The 22337-nt window shown below is 39.4% G+C and overlaps 1 protein-coding gene and 1 long non-coding RNA gene across 9 annotated transcripts in view; one reads left to right on the forward strand and one right to left on the reverse strand.

Annotated features, from left to right (window-relative positions):
• The window catches only part of MAST2 (microtubule associated serine/threonine kinase 2), a 187842-nt gene that overhangs the window by 58251 nt on the left and 107254 nt on the right, over positions 1 to 22337 (reverse strand). For all 8 annotated transcript variants that reach the window (XM_040072321.1, XM_040072320.1, XM_040072322.1 and 5 more), the window contains 2 exons: positions 7824 to 7915; positions 1106 to 1181 (listed from right to left, as the gene is read on the reverse strand). In XM_040072321.1, coding sequence (XP_039928255.1) covers positions 1106 to 1181; positions 7824 to 7915 — 168 coding nt within the window. The remainder of the gene's footprint in view (positions 1 to 1105; positions 1182 to 7823; positions 7916 to 22337) is intronic.
• On the forward strand, positions 531 to 9218 carry LOC120756269 (uncharacterized). The gene is made up of 3 exons (XR_005702118.2): positions 531 to 685; positions 5374 to 5553; positions 6778 to 9218. It is a non-coding gene; the product is annotated as an uncharacterized LOC120756269 (long non-coding RNA).

Here is a 22337-nt window from a genome sequence, read left to right on the forward strand (position 1 = left end):
AAATCCTAACCCTTTATTCTTTTTTGAAGTTTTGAAACTTATCATTTTTTCTAACTAGTCCTCAAGCTAAATCTGTCTTTCTCAGAAAACTTACTTCCTCTCAGGATGATCACACATTTCCCATTCTCAGATAATCTGAACACACACTGGGGTTTTTTCAGCTAAAGCAGAGTTTAACAAATCCAAAATACCTTCCTCACACGTGAATCTAATAACCCACCTCCTATGCACAAACCCTGCTTGGGAGCTCTCTGATTTCCCTGTTTCTTCTTTCTGACAGAATTTAACTTTCTGTATCATTATCCATTTCTGCCTACCTGCTGAGATTCAATGCTCAAATCACCATTTTTCTGCTTTTCCCGGCTGTCCCTATTCTTTCATTCCTGTTCCTTACACTAAACCCACCGCTGTGGTATCAGATTCCTCTCCAGCACTTTGATCCAGCACGTGACCAGCACCTGTCCAGCACTTGCTGCAGGACAGATGACAGCTTCACATTCGGGTCCCTCAGTGCTGCTCTTACAGAGGTTCCTGCAGACTTGCAATTTCAATTATCAGCTGTTTTTCTCATTGAGCAGTAATGATCTCTTGATACCAATGCCCAAGACAGCAGAGAAAACTCAAGAGTCGCTGCCAGTGAGAAGGCAGGGAATGAAGACACAGAGTTCTGCACACCTAATTTAAGGTATGTTTATATTTGTGTGCAGACACAGCAAAGAAGATCAGTCCATTTTCAATACACCTCAGTGAGAGCAACATCTAGGACTACAACTAAGTTACAATTACCCTAATCCTGACTGGCTTTAATGTCACTGTGACTAAATTATGTGTCGTATCGCATGTCCTCCATGTCATTCCTCTGGGAGAACATTGCCCCTTCCTGAGGCAGCATTAACTATTTAATTTACTTCACCCTTTTCTAGGCCTAAAAAGCACCTAATACATTCTGTATGTATGTAAGATGTAATCCATAAGGAATAAAATAAAATTGGAGACATCAAAGAAAGTAAAACACAGTCAAAAATGTTCCAACCCATAGGCCATTTGTAAATAAAGTGTATAGAATATCTGCTTGCCAGTCCAAAGAGAACAGATCTTGCCTTACCTTCGGGCAGGAACAAAGGAAAAATGAGCAGGTGCATTTGGAGAGAAGTTCCTGGGACTGTCCAAGGGGCTGCTACCTGTTTAAGAAAGCAAAAATTAACAGTTCAAAACCATTTTGTCCACATTTGTAACAAATGAAGTAAGTTTTCAGTGTTCTGAAAGACTTTGAACTGCACATTGTAGCCACAAATAATTGGACATATGGAACTTTGAGTCTTTGAGTTTTGAGCATTAGTTTGCTTAAGAAATGTTCTAACACAGATGTACCAGTATTCTTCCTCCTTTTAAAGTAATTCAAAGGGTATGTTTCATTTCCCACTTTCAGGTAAGTAATGTACCACCCACAGACAACAGAGTCTTTTAATATTTTGCAGTAATCTCTATCTTCAAGCTTTTCCTAACACTTGTCAATGAAAAACCTGACTTAGAAGTGACACTGATGACAGTTTCAGGAATAATAAACAGTAAGAAAACATTTCTTCCCAATGTATGCTAAGGTTGCATCCACAATTCACTGAGGAAGAAAAAAAAAGGATATACCATGAAAACTGCACGTGATAATAAAAGGACTATATGTATGTAAGATGATTGGGCTAAAACCTATCAGCAGTCACACTAATTACCACTTTTCTGAAATAGTACTTTACCCTTAAAATGAAAGTACCAGCAAAACCATACAGAAAAGAAGAAAAAACACTTAATTTTTGGCACAAGTGGGGATTTTTTTCCCCTCAGGGCTTTGTAATATGGCATGCAAGCATGGTGAGTGGTTTATTGTAACCTATTTTATTTCAAAGTAAAAAGCAACTATCATGCAAAAAGCCCTTCTGAAAGCCAGGATCATTTAGAAACTAACTACAGAAATATTTGAAATTTATGGATGAATTTAGAAGTTTCACATGAGTGAGTGTGCTTTCTATAAGGAATGAAGTGGTTTGCTCTGTCTGATCATTAATATGGGCACAGAAGAGAAACTATCCATAGTAAACGTGTCAACAGCAATTTCTTTGTGCAAAGACAACAATATAGCACTAAAATAACAGCAGGAAAACAAAATAGATTCTGGAAAAGCAATACACTGCAAGATACATCAGAAATGGTTTTAAATTTAGATCCCATAAAAAATGCTTTTATTTTAAAAGCCATGTTGGAAAGTCAAACTTCAAGTAGGAGTCATCTGCAAAGGACTTGTCTCTGTTTCAGAAGTTCAAGTTCCCCAGCTTGCCCCTCAGGGCAGCAGTGATTTTGAGGTTACAGTCCCATCCAGCAACGTACTGAAGCTTATAATTAAGCTTATAATTAAACCTCATTAATTTCAACCCGTTATCCACACACCTTTGCTGTTCCACTGAGCAGGAGCAGAATATAGGCATGGCGCTCAGTTGAAGGCAGCATTCCCTCACACTTTAGCCTTACAACTGGGTCACAGAAGTCTGCAGCAGCATCTCTGCACAAATTCTATGAGCAAGGTGTTCACACCTGGCACGTGTGTTGGGGCAGGGAGGGAGGAGGATCAGAGGGGGAACAGGCTGATATCTCCTGAGGTGTGAGGATGGCCACAGTGCAGCACAGGCCAGCAAACTCCATCTGGTCTGCAAGGCTACGAGGGGAAAAATAGCAGCTGGTTGAGATTAAACCAGCCCCAGGCTGATGTAACATGTGTCATGGGGTGATGAGAGAATTGGAGAGGTAAGTGAATTCCAGACCACTCCACAGTCTCTTTCATCAAGAGCAAACTAAATTAAAAACAAAGAGTTTGAGCTACAGGTTTGTTTTCCTTTGCCTTGGTTTTCTTTTGTATTGTTAGTTAAGACTAACAAGAAGTTCACAGTTTAATACAACACAATTCAAGTCTTTATCCAAAACTGGAAACTGTTTAACCCATTCCCAGTATATCCCAAGTGCAGAGGGGAGAGAGTGATCAGAAACCTATAGCTAAATAACTTTTGGTGTTTCATTTATTAAGCTTGTACTCATTTTAATTCTTAGGGTCACAGTTTAAACCAGAACCATTTTGCTACTTTTGAGCCCCAAGAAGATGGAGAGGTCTGACAGTGCCAGTCTAGGAGGCACTGCAAGTTTCCAGGGAGATTGAAGAAGTCACCAAAGTGAAGAACTGAGTGGTGCATGAACTCACACGTCCTGGTTGCAGAACATACCTTAGGGTGAGGGTCACAAATCACTTGCTAGCAGAAAGCTCAAGGAGCATTTTAGGATGCAGCAGGAGTGAGGCCTTTCCATGGTTATGCAGATGATCTAACAAAGCAAGGAAGGCTGCCAGCTTTGATGGAAACCTTGGTCTTTGCCTTCTCATTTTTCAAGCTTTATTGACAATGAACACTGCTGTGTCAAGATGATAGTTTTGAACAAAAACCTCATTGCCCAGTGTTGTTATAAACAAGCAATGAAATGTCATTGCCTTTTTATATCTTCATCAATCTTTGAACTTTCTGGGGTATGATCAAAATGGAATTTCAGAATAACTGAGCAAATTGGGTAATGACAGTTTTTAAATTTTGAAATTAAGTACGTGGGTGTTCAAACTCTTCTGAGCCTGCACCGTGTGCTACAAAGATACTACTAATTTTTGAGCAAGTACTTTTTCAGATGTATATGGCATATTTCCTTTCAGACACTGGAATTTTAATTAGATCCCCTGTGATTTGCTTCTAGTTTTAAAATGAAAAGCAATTAGTTTTTCTACTCAATTCAAGTCTGGGTGAAGCTTTTAAAACAACAACAGGGAGACGGGGAATTTCTACTTTCCCTAAAACTTCCCAGCACTTCTGCATCTGCTGGAGCTGAAGGTATTTTAATAAGAGAAGCCTGAGTGCAATGGTCTCCTTCACCAAGGCTGATCGAAAACCTATTTACTCTGCAGCAAAGATTCCCCTGTTGCTCCAGGGTTATAGTTGGCTGCTGCTGAACCTGAAATGCCTCTGTCTCAAGGGAGGCTGTTACACAGAATGATTGCCCATTAGGTAAATCAACACAGCTACACCAATGCCAATAATTCAAGCAGGAACCTTTACATCTTCCGGACACAGGACGAAGGATGCAGCCAAAGCATTTGTAAATCCACTACCTTCAAAATATGAAACCAGACCTTACAGGCAATGACAGTCTCAGCTATCCCCTACAAACATGAATAACACTCATCAGATAGGTCATGAGTCCAAAAACTCACAACAGAACTGTGCTGTAAAACTTTCTTCTGAGAGCTGTAAAAATTAATAAACACAAAATGCTACGTTTTTGTGGTCTCCTATGCAGGATATTCAAATTATTTGCTGAACATTAAAGCAAGCAGCTAAAGGTCATATGCATGCTACAGAATTAGATGCCCTCCAGCACACACAAATTTCAAAATGATTTCAATATTTAAAGCACCCTATGTACCACCAGTCTCACAAACAATGAATGCCATGGTGCTCTCCCAGCACCCAAGGATGGCAGGCATGACTTGCTGATGAACCTCAGCTTTGATAAGCAGGGCAGGATGCAGGGTGGGATGTTACACTAAAAATAATAAATAAATAGGCACCTCAGCAATAGCCATTTTTCTGCCAGAAGGTGGAACTGAACTTGCAGTGTCATTCAATTAAGTAGCACAGTGCTGCCTGTGTGCCATTACAGATGGGAGCAGGGCAAAGGTCCCAGCAGTGACAAGTGCCTCCACAGGGAGCCAGAGAGCAGCCTGGCTACCTTACAGCTGTGGAAAGTAAATTTTAAAATAGCCTGAGCTTCAATTTTTCCAGCTGTAAGTACCATCTCTTTACCACTAAATTATAATATTGCTTCTTTGATTTTAAGTTTTTTGATTTAAAATATAATCTGATGGCAACTTAGTTATGAACCTTATGGTGTAACTTCTTCATAATTTTCAGATTTAAAAAAATGGATTCAAAGAAATAGAAAAAAAAAAAAGAAGGAATACACACGTGTACCTCTTTACTTCCCCCTCTCATTTAAAAACAAAAAGAATTTAGAATAAAGGCAAAATTTTCAAACTTGCATGCCTAAAACTGGCCACTACAAGTTTGGGAGGCTAAACCAGCAGAGTGACTTCCCCATGAGCTGTAGCTTTTTATGCCAAAGCACCAGGTCATTCTGGAAAATGCTATTTCACACAGTTTGAAAACTGAACTAGCACACTTAAGTGCTCTTGATTCAGAAGGGGTTTCATGGCAGGGTTCAAAATGTTTGAATGCACTTCTTTCTCCAACGTTGAGAGCTCTTTAAGTAACACTTTTCTTCTAAATTTTCTAGGATATGAAGTTGTCTGGCATCTTGTTGGGATGCTGTTTGCGACAGTCAGTCCCTCTGCCTGGATCAGTGCTCATGAGGAGGAGGGTGTGCCTGACGGAAAGACAACTGTCCTACATCTCACCCACTGACTTTTACATCACGTGCAGAAGAGTAGCTCCCGACATGACTGCCTTACAATACGTACAGGAATTTATTTTAGTGTCTGAACAGAAACATTTTAGAAAGCCTCCCTGGTTTCTCTGCATGCTTGCTGTTCCTTTGATTTGTAGGAGAGGTTCAGAATGGGCATTATGAAGAGAAGACAAAAGTTCAGAACAAAAGAGGCTGGAGAGAGGCACCAGCATTTCTTAGTAACTCATCACTGCGTGTGCCTGAACAAACAGACTGACAGATTCTGTTCAAATACTAAACAAATATCACAGCCTGTTCTCAAATTCACTCCTCATATATGATATTTTTTAAGAAAATATTTGTGACTCTACTCTAAATTTCATCTGCTTCTGTCTCTTGAATAAATTATTTTTTTCCCAGGGAAGACCCCTAAATATAGTACTGGTAGAGAACTCAAATTACAATTAATTTATCTTCCTGTGCACTACTGGTTACTCTAGCAGTAACAAAGGATGTTCTTTTAATTAATAATTTTAAATCCCATATGCAATATCAGAGGAAAAAAAGGAAATATTTGAAAAGTAAGGTGGCACACCCCTGATTTGTTACTCTTCCTTTCAGAAGACACATAATTCTAATAAATTTTAAGCCTGTAAAACCTGAAAAAGCACCAAAACCACCAGAATAAACTTAATTTTTTTAATAGAGGAGAAAAGCAAATCAAAAGAAAATAAAATAAACATGTTTCTATTACAAAAGTTTCTGCATTTGTTTCCTGACCAATGATCATGTCAACATCTTGTTGCAACCTCCCAAGCATTTCTTTTTCTCAGTTAAAAGCTGGTAGAGTTAAGTTAGAATTTAGTGAAACCAACATATATATGAATTCAAAGCAAAAAGCACAATGTAACTAAGTGGAGAGTCTCTACCACGAAAAATACCTTGTTTAAACTGAATTTTACAAAATTATTGCTACCATAACCACACACAACAGCAACAAGGGAGTTTGAAGTGGAAGGGGATAGTCCTATACACATTTTTGGCCCTGCATTTTATTTCTGAAGCAGAAAATGCTTTTAACATACCACCTGACAGATTTTGTTAACATTTTAATCTGAAAATCATGGGTCATTTTAGAATAACAATGTACTTAAAGCATCTTCCTAGCTTTCCACGGCTGGGCTTTTTATAGCATCCCAAGAAAATGTGGCAGATTTTTACAAAAACTTAAGAGTGAATGAGGCTTTTATGGGCATCCCTGAACAGTAACTTTGGCCTTTTTCCTCTCAGCAGGCTGGATATCACCTCTCAGGGATGCAAAGCTCTGCAAACAGAAGCAGATGGCTCCTTCTAGCTGAGCTACTATCAGCTTGCTGTTCTTTCTCAGCATTGCCTCAGTTTCAGTCTCCAGAAAGCATTTACAGAACATACTGCCACAGAGGAGGAAGAAAGTCTGATTATAATGAAAGCAACATTCCTTGTCTTACACGCAGCAGTGACGTGTTTCCAGAGAGGCTCCACAAACGTTCCAGCTGTTTCCTGCTACTGACTGGTGCCCATCAGGGACGTACCTGGAGCCCAACCATCCTCTCTGGCATTTTGAAACGGCGAGAACAAAGTCGTCACACATCATCTACCTCCCTCAGCAGCAAAAACAAGGGAACATGCTGTTCAGGCAAGCTGTTGAATCTGCGTGCGTGACCCTTTCTGAAGAATTATTCCTTCTTTTTCTGTTGGAAGAACATCTCCACACACTTCACTTCAATGACTAACAAGTCCCTGCCCATGTGCTCTGAAATGAGCATTTCCCAGTTGCTGCCACGGTAAAATTGGCAGCGGTGTAAAAAAGAAATAAAACTCCCAAACACCTCATGTTGCTATGAGTAGCAGACAGAGACCGTAAGATGGCACACTGCACAGCTGCCAGGCTGCTGGAGGCACGCAGAAACAGGCAGGATGTTCCTCCTCCTGAGAACTGCAGTTAAATCACTGGCACAAATTAACCATACTCAGAGACTCAAAATAAGAGATTCACTTAAATGTATTTATCTAATTTTATTTGGCTTCGTTTTCCATCTCAGGCTGTTTTGCAGGATGTAAGAGGATTTAATCCCCCAGGAAGACTGGAGGATGGATACGGAAGCAAACTAGAAAGTGCAGAACACAAAACATTCATCTTCAAACCATAAGGACCCTCTTATAAGTTTGAGAAGGTGAAAAACTACCATCAGAGTAATTTCCAAAGGGCATATTTTGATGCTGAGTATGTTCAAACTCTCTGCAATGACTGCTGGCATTCCTGCTGATGATTCCCAGGTAGGGCAGTCCTAGGGAGTTACCTGCGTGTCCATGAAGAGGGGAATGTGGCCGCGGGAGAGTCGGAGATGTGCTGGATGTTACAATCAGACTCTTCCTGTTGCTCGTCCGACAGCTGAAAGAAACAAAGATAAACCATTAGGCACGGCCAGATGGACAACAGCACCTTGAGGCAGGTCCTGCAGAATCTCTTTCTGCTAAGGAGGAATCTCTCAGTATTTAGGGTGGGATTTTCTTACACTCTTGACCTCAGTAGCGATCCTGCAAAGAAGAAAATGTACCGGGACGAAAGGTTCTTGGTCAGCTGCAAGTGTTTCAACACTGGAAGCATTTGTTGCACAGGCAGCTGGAGATAGCTGGTAACTCATTCCTGGTCCACAGAGTATGTGCAACACATGCTTTACAACTCACACAAAAAGCAAACAATAATGTAAAATACCCCAGAGTGCTTTGGATGCTCTTACCAATATCCCACCTAGCAAATAAATCCGTTATGATTATTGGCTTGGTTATAAGAAACCACAGCATATTCCTCAGGGCAGAGTTAAAATTACAGAGCAAAGTGTTAGCACAACTCAGCAGATGAGTGGGATTACTAATCAAACTTAAAACCTGGGATCTAAAATTCCTTGTGAACACATGTGGCAGTAACACTGGAAAACCCTGCAAAGCAAGTTTCAGACATGCCTCCACCAGATCAACTCCACTGGCTGCCATGACTTTGTCCCAGCAAGGAAAGTGACACTGCTTATGGGACAGTTCAGATTTATTTTTTCCCTGTTGGGAGTTTCAGAACTGAGCCTGAAATGAAGAAAGGATGTGTTCCTCCATTCGCTTCCCAGCTTGCGACTGCTGGTAGCAAACATTTAGCTCTAAACATGATAAGAGGAACTTCAGTGGGTGTGGGAAACATTTTTAAATCATGGGAGCTGTGAAGAAGAGCAGCTAGATAGCGAAATCCCTTTGTGACTGCCACTTCTCCTGCTGTTTAAACGGAAGAAATGAAGTTGTTAACAAAATCTTACAACTGACCAAGCACTACAGCTACATACATCTATTCCTTGTACCTCCAGCTTGCTTCCTACACGGCAGACACATTCCTGCCTACTTCAGCAGTTCCCAAAACAGGTAACTAGAATCCCATTGGTGTTGATAGGGCTGGGAGAACAGCCAGGAGCAGGGAAAGCTCAGCAGAGGCTGAGGAAGGAGCTCGCTGGCCCCGCTCCAGGGGTGCCCTGTGAAGCTCCAGACAGGGTTGCCCAGGCACAGGCAAAGCTCCTTTGCTTGCAGACCCCAAACGCTGATGCCTGCCAGGTCCTTCGTGCACTGACTGGTCTGCTGGAGCTGCCCAACAATCAACACACTCGGGCTGCCAAGAACTACGATCTAATGCAAAAGTACTTTGCTGCCACAGGATACAGTGCATCTGACTGTTATTATTTGTAACCTTATTTTATTGCTGTTCTATAGGAAACTAGAGAACTTGACGCAGAAAAAAATACAACTGAACTGCCAACTATAATAAACAGTAATAAAGTTGAAGCACCATTAACTGCTATTCAGGCTCTTTAGTGTACTTAAAGCATTCCCCAAAATTATCCAACTGATTCCATATAATCTCCATTTACATTCATGTATTATTCAACAACAGTCCATCCAAAAACTGATTGCTATTGTGCACATCTCATGGAAAAACTAACAGCCTGATTTTAAGAAACTTAAAATCCCAGTTCATGGATATTTTTAACATGCTTTCAGTTACACTATTCCAGTAACCGCTGAAAAAAACCAGAATACTCAATTCCAACATTAATACCAGATAATCATTGTTTACATTAGCACAAAATCTTTCTTGCAACATGAAATTCCTGAGTATTCTAGTGTAATATATATTACTATGTAAGAAATACAGGAAAAAAAGAATCCTGGGTATTTTAGTATCAAATATGGTGTAAGAATTTAGGATCTCGCTCAATAAAAACCATTAGTGCAGTGAGAAAACAGAGGTCCATTCTCTACAGTTGTATCTCTTTGCTAAAGAGAGTTCCTACAGCGCACTTTACCACAGCAATGTCTGGAGCTGGCTATGGAAACTTGGTATATTTAAACCACAGCATAACAGGGGAAGTGAACTGTCCCAAACTCAGAGCTTTTTAACTGCTTGCCTGCATTTTCCCAGCTGAACAGTTTTACAAACCCCTTTTCTTTGCTGTCTTTGCCAAGATAAGGAGCCTAAAGAGAAAGGGTTAAGAGGATGGAGAGCAAGCACAGCTGAGAACCCTTAAAATAGGTCAGGTTTACACAAATGTACCCAGAGGAGGGAATGGCTTGGAGTGAAAGCCTAGCCCCAAGCTGGGAATAAAACATTATTCTCTTTGCACCCTCAGCACTGGATAACTTTTAGTTTTCCTGGATCTCTCATCTGCAAAAGAGAAACACCACTTGGGTCTGTTTAGCCATTGCTATGACTTATGGGTGTTGGCAATAAGGCAAAGTTTAAACACAGAGACTAAAAACACATCACCCAACTTCTCAAATTCATGTTCTATGTTGAGAAAAATATACAAGTACAGTCATACTCTCTACTGGCTGAAGAGAGCTCTCTGCATATAAAGAAAAAGCTTTTGACAGATGTAGGAATCCTAGAGGAAACGCAGAGCAAGAGCGACGAAGTTCTGGTAGTCACTAAAACAAAAAAAAGGGTGAAGGGAGAAGGTAACAAGCAGACTTCAGTGGGATGACCTCTCCCCTAACAAGTCACTATGACAACACTTGAGCACCTCCTAAAGAACAGCTAAATATGAAGGAAGCAAAGCTGGCTTTAAGTAGGGCTTAGTGCCAAAGAAATTCAAACTAGTCAATTTAAGTGCTGGCAGAAACAGTTCCACTGAAGAAAAAAAATATTTCCTGGAAGGCTCATTTCAGCCAGACAGACAGTGCTGGGCTCAAAAGTGAGCAACCAGACCAATGATAATGAGGAGATCATATTGGTAATCCTTTAAATTGCATTAATCATTATTTATTATTTATGATTTATTATTTATTACCATTGGTGAATTCTCCAAACAATACTGTATGTCTTCTTGCTCAAAAATTAATTCAATCCACATAAGAAAACAGGAGTTATAGGAGAAAGTAACAGGGGAAAAGGTTGCCTATATCTCACTTTTTAACTAGGAAAAAAAAATCAGTTTTTAACCAGTCCGGAGAGATTTCAAGCATTATTATTTGTTTATAAGCCAAAGTTTTGCTGTTTTCATTAAACACAAGGTGAGCCCTGAACCTCCTTTCCTCTCACAATTTGCTATGGGTCTTGTTAACCTTGTTTTTTTTTTTCTCAGATCTCACTTCATAACTTCAGAGATCAAATCCCCTCCAGGTCTTCCAGTTTAGGCAAAACACTATTTTAAAAGTGCAGAGTTTCTGTAGGGCCCAGAGCTGTAGGGCTGAGCTCCAGCCCATGCAGAGTTCTGGAGGTGCTGCCCTCCCTACCCTGGTCAAACACCCACACAGCCAAACCTGAGTCTAGAAACCTGGGAGAACACAGGAGCACCTCGATGTAATTCTGAAAACACACAGTAAAATGGATATTTGATATTGAAACAGTTGAAACAATGCCTTTGCATCACTATAGAAATAGAGCTTTTACTCTGTTTCTGGAGTTAACTTCTCTGCTTGCAGTAAAAATATCGCATGTTACGTGTACTGAAGTGTCCCCAGAGCGTTCCTGAAACTGAACACTGCAGGACATGGGACGTGGGTCTGGTAACTGGACACTGCTTTTGGACCCACTGAAATGTGCCCCTGAGCCAGCACCCCCGCCCAGAGTTATTTCTGAGCACATTTGGTGTTGTACCTGTGACCTGCACGCAGCCCCCGGCTCTTCGTCTGCACCCCAACCAACCTCCTCCTCCTCCTGACCCGCGGACAAGCCCAGGGCAAGCCTCTAAAATGAACACCAGGAGCACACCTTGTTTCATGTGCCTATTCAGTCTGTAAAGAAATCAATGACTCAGTTTCAGCATAAATCAATATTTGATTCTTTATTTTAGCAGTTTACTCAGGAGACATCAACTCACCGAGCAAAACTGATTAATGCCCGAGAGGCATCCATGTAATGAAAGCCAGGGCCACAGAAAAAAACTATGTCAATATAAATAACCAACCACCACTATCAAGCAATTTCATAACGATGTTGGTTATTATAAATGAATAATGATAAGGAAGTTTCTCAAAACCTGTCTGAATTTATAGGCCTTGAGGAATTTCTTGTAGCTGAAGCTGCTGGAGTATGTAAGCAAACAAGATAACACTGATTGCACGAGCCTTCTCATTGACTTTGACAGAAAACAACCTGAAGAAATAAGATATATTGAAAAAGTATAGCTTAAATCACATTTTGATTGCTACTCATGAATGCATTTTATTCATATTAGTGATTTGTCACAGAATCACTAAGATTGGAAATGACCTACAAGATCATCAAGCCCAACCTTTGATGAAAAATTTTAATTTTAGAATTTTCTAAACTACCTCAGGTTGTCAGAGTGCCAGATTAACTCCTGCACTAACTTCTTTCAAAATAGCATTTCAGAAGCCAAACATCCGACTTGTTCCAGGTTTGACACTCCATTTAGTGACCTCAAATCCCTATGAACTGGGATCCAAAATTCAGAGCATATTTTCCCAAAATGTAATATCACCTAACCAAACTTCACCAGATTCTCCTCTGATGTTACAGAAGTTTGGTTTCAGTTGATTTGCTTTACAAAGAGTTCTTTATGAGAAACAGACATTTTGGAAATGAAAATAAGTATTTAAAATTTTTATTCACAATGACAGAAAATTTACAAAATCCAAAATCTGCATGTCAATGAATGCAGCAGCTGCACAGCAATGTTAACTAGATGTGGAAGTTATCGTCTTAATTATAGTAATTCAAAGATGGAAGCAATTTTGTAAGCTTTAGCACTACCAACAACAGGGATAATTAGTTCTCTAAAATAGATAAGTAAGCATCTGGTTCAACTGATTTCTTTTTTTTCCACATTCAAGAATAGTTTAAGAGTTATTCATCCTAGAATAACTGGGGAAAGAAGTGTTATTATTCATGGTGTAGGTTTGGGGGGTTGCACATTCCTACAATAAACACTTCTTTTGTTGTAAAGAAACACAATTACAAACAGTTAAGATAGGAAGGATGGAAGCACGAGTCCAACAAGCAACTTCTTAAAAAATGTAGGCGGAGTCTCCATCACAACAGACACAGGATCATCTTCTTCCCAACATCACCTAGGAAAATGGCTTTTTATTTCCTGTCATTAAAGTCCCAGGAGCAAGGAAACATCCTGAATTTGGATTCCTTCCTGGTTATTTTGTCCAGACTAAACAACCAAGGAGCCTTTGTCCGGTGCATCTCTGGACAATCTGTACCTGCCATTCACTCCTTTATAAAATCAACCCCTACCTCCCCTGATCCTGGGACTGGATTACAGTATTCCTGTTTCCACCATCTTTCTGAAGAACTTAAATGGGATTGAACTTTGGAACCTAAATAAAGACAACAATGAAAACCACCTGCCTGAGTGCAGGGTCCTCTTGCACAAAAAGTTTCCTACAATTTAATTACTACAAACACAGAGACAAATACAAGCTGTTCAGCAAGCCAGGCTCTACTCAGATTTGCACTGCCCATTGTTTTGAAGCCCACGAGACAGAATAAACTGGACAAAAAAAGAAGAGCACAGAGGAAAAAGATGTAGTCGACTTGTGAAGTGTGGGTTGCACTTCTGTACAGATATTCAGAGAGGGCACGAGGGTAAAACACACAAAGGACATCATTTTCCATAATGCCACTACACCTTTCAGCGTGCTACCAAACACATTAACTGAGGTGAACACAGAGTCAAGCAACGCAAGACTTACAAAGCAAGGAGTAAAATGGGTGCAGATGGTTCTTTTGTTTTAAGGAAAATTAACATCTTTGTACTTAGGAATTAACTTATTGCATGAAAGACCATTTTCCTTTCATCTAAACCAAGCGATATGTTAGACAAGCCCTCCTACTTCGTTTAGAGCTCGAATTGAAGATGCAGCATCACCACAAGCTAAAAAATTACAAAAGAAAAGGCTGAAATTGCCAGTGAACACCAAATTTATGTCTAATGTGCCTAATGCTTGAGGCTGGTGCACACCTGCTTACACCACGCTGTATAGTCCAGACCTTTTGCATTATTAACAACATAAGAACAACTCTGCAAAGCCAAACAAAATGAGATGTCACAACGAATTACAATGACTGGTACAGCCATTCTCAACTACACGAATTCACTTTACTCTGAATGCACTCCAAGCTTATCTTTGTTTTAGCATAAAAGAACAAAAGTAAGAAAAAATCTCTGATCATGGAAGAGAGACCCCAGAATAAATACAGGTATTATTTAATGGGCAAAAACATAAAACAAACCTTCTCAAGCACTCCCATCTCCTACTTCAATTGTGCTATGCATTATACTGCCATGGAGTTACATCACAAAGTGTGAACGGCTGATTGAATGAAAGCTAAGCATAACTGCGTACTTTCATTTCCCATTTCCTCCAAATCTATTATTAAATGCTTCACGTAACATAGCTGCTTTTTAAATAAGTCTCTACTTGGCAATTCTTATGAAAGATAGTTTATCACATTTCTTTTCCTCCAAAAAATCCAAGCAAATAAATTTCAGAATGAAATGACAAAGTGATTTTATATTGTTTCAAATCCTCTAACCGTGGAGCGTACAATTACATACAGGTATGCAATATAGCAAACCTATTCTAGACACTCTTCCCAAAGATGCATCCAGGAAACAAAGCAAATGAGCTGAAAATGGAAAGAAAGTTGTCCAGGTTTAACATAAATGTTACACAAAATGATATGAAAACTCATTTGGTTGCTTTGTAGCACAAAACGTGAACATTTTGTTCTCTTCGTTTTTTTTTTCAGAGCATTTTCTTAGTTTAAGAATCAAAAACTGTTACAAATTAGCTCATTATCAGCTACCTGCGGTTCCAAACCTCAGCATGAGGATTAATTACTGATCTAATTTTAAATCTATTCTAACAATACACTATTCTAGAATCAATCTCCAGACTGTCCGGGGAGTTGCCTCTACTGCACAGAACACAGATTTTCACACGGCTGAACAGTGGAGTAATAATCAGGGTAGCAACATTCTGAACAAGACTAGGATCTTGGCAATCTAATTATTTGAACATTTTAAAAATACATGTTCTTAAGGTGCTCTCCTGAGCTCCACTGGAAAGGTTTCGCTCTGTTGGTAAGATTCATCTTTCCAGCTATGGAGACCAACAATATCAATCTGACTGAAGGGTGTCAGGGTTTGTGCTTGCTTGGCAGAATGTTACACTTACGATGTGCTTTCCTACCAGCTGGAACTACATCTCTGCTGTGGCTTTCATACAAGTGCTAGGCCGTGCTTCCACCCCTGGTGCCTCTGCTGTTTTGCACATGAGCCTCACTTATCGCCATCCTCAGCTCTGCACCATCAACTTTCTTAAGCATCACCCAGCATATTTAACTTGCAAGCAGTTTCCAGCATATCAGAGCACAGAAAATCCTGAACAGAACATGGCAGTGCATCTGAACAAACATGCCAGAAGAGCAGACAACAAAGAAAGCACGTTGTTAGACAATAAACCCACTCCCCTGCTCCTCATCTGCAACCAATTCCACACCACTTTAGGTAGTTTTTTGTAAAATCACCATTCCTCAGTTTTTCAGCTCTATGTATCTTTTCACAGAAAGGCTTTGTAGATATTTTGGATTTAACTCAGAAACTAAAGGGACCAAAATATCTGGCCTTTTAAAAAAATACCCCAAAAACCAAGGTAAACTGCAACATATACATTATCATGCTTTGCACCACTGCTGCATCAACACTCTCAACCCTCCCACCTTTCTGACCCAGCCATTGCCCTAACCATTGCCTGCTATGAGAATCATGCTTTTTTATCTTATTGGGAGTCCATTTTGCCTTTCTTAATTTTGCAGAATTTGAAAATATTAAAAAATATTCATTGAATAGCTAAACAATTCTCAAAGTCATTCCCAGTTGCAAAGTGTAGTAGACAATGACATAGATCCAGAAAATCAAAGTCACAATCTGCCCACCTTGCAATGATCATTTAAATTTATACTTTTGCTTCTAAACTTAGAAGGTGAGAATGTGCTTTCTATTTTCATCACCAAGACCCTCTCCTTTCTAAAGCAATAATGTTTCCCAACTCTTAGCAGCTCCTTACAAAATAAAACCAAAGAAAAATATCAGCATCAGCTTAATAAAATTTGAAAAACAGAACAGGATGCTTCTAAAAGACAGTCCAACGAAGAAAGGCTCATTTCCTCAAGAGGGGAAAATCACTTTTCTGTGAAAGTATTGAAGTACGTATATACATGTACACACACACATTCAGCCTCTAAAGGCCTTTAAACAGAAGCACTGAAAACAGTTTGTTGCTCATGTTTGCACACACACAAAGACGGGAGAAAAATCCTCAAAAACATCTCTAAAAAAATAACAGCAAAGCATGAGTGCATACTATGGTAGACTGATAATAGTCCAGTGGACATACTAGGAAAATATCCGGGCTTAACAAACCTGTAATCTCAGTAGGCAGCCTACAAAACTCTTGACAGTTGTCCAAGACTAAGCTTAGACAAGAAAGCGCCAGGCTCTGCCTGCCTGGACTCAACCAAGGCTGAACAGGGCAGTTCCCTGCCAGAGCAAGACAAAGGTGAGATGTGCTTGCCAACGTGGTGCTTTAATTCAAAACAGATACAGAGGGAGAATACAGATTGCTCAGGTTGTTCCCTTCAGCTTTGGAAGAAGAAATGCTGCTTGGGACCTTTCTAATCAATGCACTTCCTGAATGGCAGAGAGGAAAAAGAGGCTACTGAGATAAGAGCTGGCTCTAAATGTCAAGGAGGGGGCAGACAGGAGCTGAAGTTCTGTGGACGTTGAAAACGCTCAGTGTAGCCACTAAAACTGGTGTAAATTCATGTAGAGAGATACACTGCAGTGTTGAAATAAAGGATTCAGTTTATGGGGTCCTTACTTACAGAGACAGGTCTGTCGATAAACCACTGTCCCGGATAAAAACAACACACTTAAAAAGACATGAAAAAATTATTTACAAAAACACATCAGATAGCTAAACTGCAGCCTATATCAGATCAAATAAGCTGACTACTAAAATATAAGAAAATACACCTGTAGAAGACACTTCATGTTAATGGAGCAACAAAACCACCAAGGGCAGGAGAAGAGGGGGAGGCCCTGGGTACAGATCCTGCCCTGGCACACAGAGCAACCCTCAGATCTGCAGCAAGGGGAAGTTTCTGGAACAATCAAGCCTGATTACATGTTAAATCTCATTCTTTTGTGTAAAGCCTATTTGCTGAGCCAAACGTTCATTACCCAACAGCCATCAATTTTTCATACAAGGATGGCTGTTCCCATTTAATAACCATACATATGTGTACTACAAATAGATACATACACACACGGTTTGAAATTTTAGCAGACTGAGGATGGAACAACCATTCACAAAACTGAGCAGAAGAAAAACACAAACATTAGAAGTCACAAGCTGACAGCTAAAGCTTGTACCAGCAGTACATCCGAAGGGTGAAGCAGTTCACCACTGCCAGGAAAGGGTACTTGTTTTAAGAGCTATTCTACTTAAGAAGGCTGAAAAGTAAAATCAAAATCAATTCCAGCTACAGTAAGATGGTAGAGAGCAGTATGTACAAATATATGAATGTATCAAAAATAAATGGATGGTAGCAGCGATAACAAAAGGAAATCATAAAAAAGGTAAGAAAAAACTAAAACCTAGTAAAATCAGAGCCATAATTTACACAGCTGTTAAAAAAGCAGATATTTAATAAATGTACCTCATCTAAAATTGGATCAGAATGCAAGCAAAGAAACTGCTAAAAGCTTTTTGAATGTTTCGTGTACTTATTCATAACTGAAAGAACTAAGAAAATGTGAGCATTATTTTTACAAATGGTCTCTTACAAAACTTTAGCAGAAATTCACAAGCACAGGAAAACAGCCCAAATTTTCTCTGAGACAAAGTGGGGAAAGAGAGGGCTGTTAAATAACATTAGCCTATTAAGTAAAAGATTGTTGTAGAATTCATTTCTGGGAGCCATGTATTGTGAAATCCCAGCATTCTTGCTGCCCTAGTTCTGTTCTGCACAGAGTCTGAAACCAGCATGGCCGGCAGGAAAACAAATGAGACCCATGAAAATTGCAGAACCTACACAAATGAGGACGCAGAGGAAGACAAATGCAAGCACTTACAGAAAGTCAGGTATTCAAATTCCACAGCAATCATGCTTAATTTAAATTAGGTCTGTTAATTGTAACATCCTAATTTACCATGCAATCAAGACTGGAAAAAAAATTACAGGACAGGAAAACACACAATATACTGGAAATAAGTAATTCCAAATGCCATCGCAGAATTCAAGCTTGCTTCCTCAGAGAACAAAGATTCAGGGAAAGACTGTTCTCATGGGTGCCTGCAGAAGATTTTTTTATCTCACGTCACTGTGAGTCTCTCCTCTGGCACATGCTCACTGCCAGTGTCGCATGATACCAGAAGTAACTCCTTCAACATCAAACAGAACATGTCAAGCGACGTTTACACCTTCTATTAATTCTGAGGAGTTAAATTGTGTGCTTAGTCCTACGTAAACACAGCAGAGAGTAATGAATATGGGGAGGCATCATACTGATATATAAGCATAACATTTGCTTAGATTTTCAGTACATGACTAAGCTTTGTCCTCATATAAAACACGACAGTTGAGGCATTTTTGTGGAAAGATAGTGATTGCTTAAGCTACCAATCTCAAAACACATCCAACTTACTGCACAGCATTGCCTAAAATGATAGACAAAAGAGATTGGTATCAGGTGGTTTGGATTTTGTATCTGGCACAAGACTCCCCTGCACAGAACTTATAAGCGTCCCCCTTCCGAATCACAGTTCTCTGGACAGTTCTACCTTCAGCTGACATGAAATAAACAAACAAACAAAAAAATACACCAGAACAGTCCTTAAAACTAAATTTTTAAGAGGTCTGGAATAACCTATGGTACTTCACTACAGAATATGCTTCATTTTAGCAGCAAATCTACTCTAAAGAATACTTAGGTATTAATCTGCAGTCCCCAAAATAATAGAAAAAAATAAGATAATTTGGCTATGAGTGGAGAAAAACAGTTCAGGGATTATCTGATAATTAGCTACAAATGTAGAATCAAATAACATCAAAGGTGTTTTCCTTAATGGTTAGGAAAGATGTTTACTTGCTGAGTATAATAAGCAAAATGGTCGCAAATACGAAGTGTTGAGCACCCAACTGAAAATTAATTTCTCTGCAGGTAGGTGTCTGGTGATAGAAGATGACACGCCATACAATGTACCCCTCAATTCCTTAAGCAAGGTCTCCTTTTTGTAACAAACATTTTGCTCCAAGGTGTACAGTTCCTCGTAAGATCAACATTCAGCTTCCAGTAAAATAACAGGAATCCCAAGTGCACCAGAGAAGGTCTCTTAGTTTGCTCCTGACCACAACCTCACACCTCTCCAAAGCACAGGGGCCTGCCAAGGGTAACATCATGACACGGGCAGAGGTTCTACAGATCCAGATACATCTCCAAGTCCATCCCAGAGCTTGAGGCTGGTGGGCGCTTGGATTTAAAATGCGCTCGTCACATACCTAAAAAACAGTCAAAATAAGCAGATGCACAGATTCTGCAAGGATTCCAACACCCAAATGTGTCGGCTTCAATTAAACACAAGAACTGCACACTTCCAGGCCAATCACATGCCAGCGTGTACTCTCTGTCTTACTTTCCACAGGAGAACTGACCTGATCTGAGCATCCTCTGTAATGTTCAGAATCTCCCTTTTCCTCATACCTCTCCTCAAACCATTCTCTTACCCTAATATTTCATTTGGCTCGCTTAAAACACCAGTACAGAATTATTTTATGCTCAGCAGTCTCGTTCATATGAAGGATCCAAATAATTCATTAAATTGTCTGCAATTTGTGCGTTGCTTCGTTTCCTCTCCACAAAGGTTTTGACTTGAAAAACTGGTTTGTCCTGGGCAATAGCCAAATGTTCATACAAGAGAGTTTCAACCCGAACAAAAAGCTTTCAAGGCCCAAAACTTCAGTGTTAACCCTCTAAGATCCTTTCCTTGGGTTTTAGTCAAGCAGGGAAACTGCCAACAGTATTCAAAATGAACATAAAATATGTTTCATACAGAATCCCACATAAACTAGAAATTACAAACAGTCCGGGTGGATTGCCTGAATCATTACAAATATTTGAGGGTTTTAGGAGGACTTTCCTTGCATTCATTGGACCAGCTTCTTTCATTGTATTTAAATATTCTGTAATGGAGAGTGTATTGGAAACTCCCCAAAACATATCCATTAGTGAGCAAAATACCCATTACATTTCCGTGCAATCCAACAAACTATTGTTATAAAGAGATTTTCAGAAGATAAGGTGGAAATCTTTTTCTCCCCCAAGCAGTGCTTTTGTCCTAAGGCCATATTGAAATACCTAGCAGAAGTAATTTGAATTAAATTTCCTCTCCAATTATGAGTGTCAGGAGGTTATTTAATATGCTGAGCTAGGCAAAAAACCTGAGCTAAGTATTATCAAAAGCATCAGATTTCCAGGTCTTTCCCATCCTTCCAAACATAAGGGAAACATTTCTTATGTTATTCATTTAAGCAAGGAAATGTGTGGCATGACAGCTGTCACTTTAAAGTTAATTATAGTATAGACTCACATTTTTAATGCTAGCTTTATGTTACCAGAAAAAAAGTAAGTATTCTGCCAGCATCAAACTAATTGGGTTTTTTTTCAAAGTGACAATGTATATATGAAGGAGGTGGCATCCTCCTGACACACACAGCTTTTAATATCAATCTAGATGAATATTAAAAAGACACTGAATACATTTGGGGGGGATATGTATGGACTCACTGTCTAACATGGTCTTCTTATGGCAGCTGAAAAGTTACCAGAAAAACACCAGTGCATCAGAAAGCACCACTTATGTGTTCTTGGCCACCTGATTATTTCCATTCACTCATTTACATTCCAGTGAAAGGTGGTTTCTCTCACTGTTTGTGACTATTTCAATAATGAACAGCATTTTTCTTAGTTACCAAGGAACTGTTTGTAATGAAATACAATAATTTCCATAGAATCACTGATCTTAGAGGTGTTTTGCTACTTAAAGATTGCTTTACGCTTTATAAGCAGTTAATTCTTGTGATTTTAACAAATTACTGTATCACTAAAGGCCTTTCGCTGAAAGAAGGAGAGGAAAGAGAATTAAGTATCAATGGCAGTAGTGGATACAAATCCAAGATGTCCTTCCTCACAGAAATTCACCTTTTTCATCCTCCAGAACTATCTTTTAAGTCGCTTCAACACACAAACCTCCCATCTTAACTTTGCAAAGAGAAAGTCACTAAACAAAAGTGAAATCATTAAAACCCACAGTCACAGCCTGTTTCACTCAGAGAGGATTAAAATGAAAAAATGAGGAAACATTAGAAATCAGCATTTTAAATCAGTTTTACAAAACCAACAAGCACTCACTTGCACAATTCTATAGTGCTGTTAATATCAAATCGCAAGAGTATATTCAAGATACACTCATAAAGAAACAAAAGGACTCAAATCCAGAGACATTTAATTTAAATAAATGAGAATTATGCTTTATCTTTCCATAATCCAATTTCAATAGGCAATGCCTCAGTAGAGCTGATATCAGAATACCAGCCTCATATGCCCTTTGAACCCAAGAGCTCTCATATTTCTCCTATAGTTAAAACTCATAAATATTTATACAGAACCAGTTTGACAGGTAAATGTGATTTATGTTTATGTCACCCCTCCCTTGAGAAACTTATGTATTTACAGTTTGCTCTTGACTTTCTCTATCCTTCTGGGAATACACTGGAGAAGAAACAATCCAGCCACTTTGACCGGAGCAGCAGATGGTTCACTTTTCCAGAGCCATTAGCTGCGGCGAGAATCCCACCAGCTGCACGAGAGAGCTCATTTCCACAAAATGCACCGAGGAGAAAGAGAAGTCCTTCCCATTTGCCTCCTAATGTAGGAGAAGCCATATGGGAGTCAAGCCCTCTAGGATTTTTAGTACATATCAGAAGCCATTATAGAGAAATGTGCCATAGCTCAGTAGTCAGAATACCACAAGTAACCCTTTCATGCAACGTGAAACCAAATTTAAATTGAGAGAAATCCAAGGTGGAGAAGGCCTGAATTAAGAGCACACAAGGTTATCACTGATGCAACAGGACTATGCAGAAGTTTTACAAAGAGAGCAGAAGAAAACTGTATCAAATATTTGTCACAGCAAAAAATCCTCTACTGCTAAATATGACCAAGATTGCAAAGTTACAG

This window comes from Hirundo rustica, chromosome 9, assembly GCF_015227805.2.
Source record: "Hirundo rustica isolate bHirRus1 chromosome 9, bHirRus1.pri.v3, whole genome shotgun sequence".
Taxonomy (NCBI): Eukaryota; Metazoa; Chordata; class Aves; order Passeriformes; family Hirundinidae; genus Hirundo; species Hirundo rustica.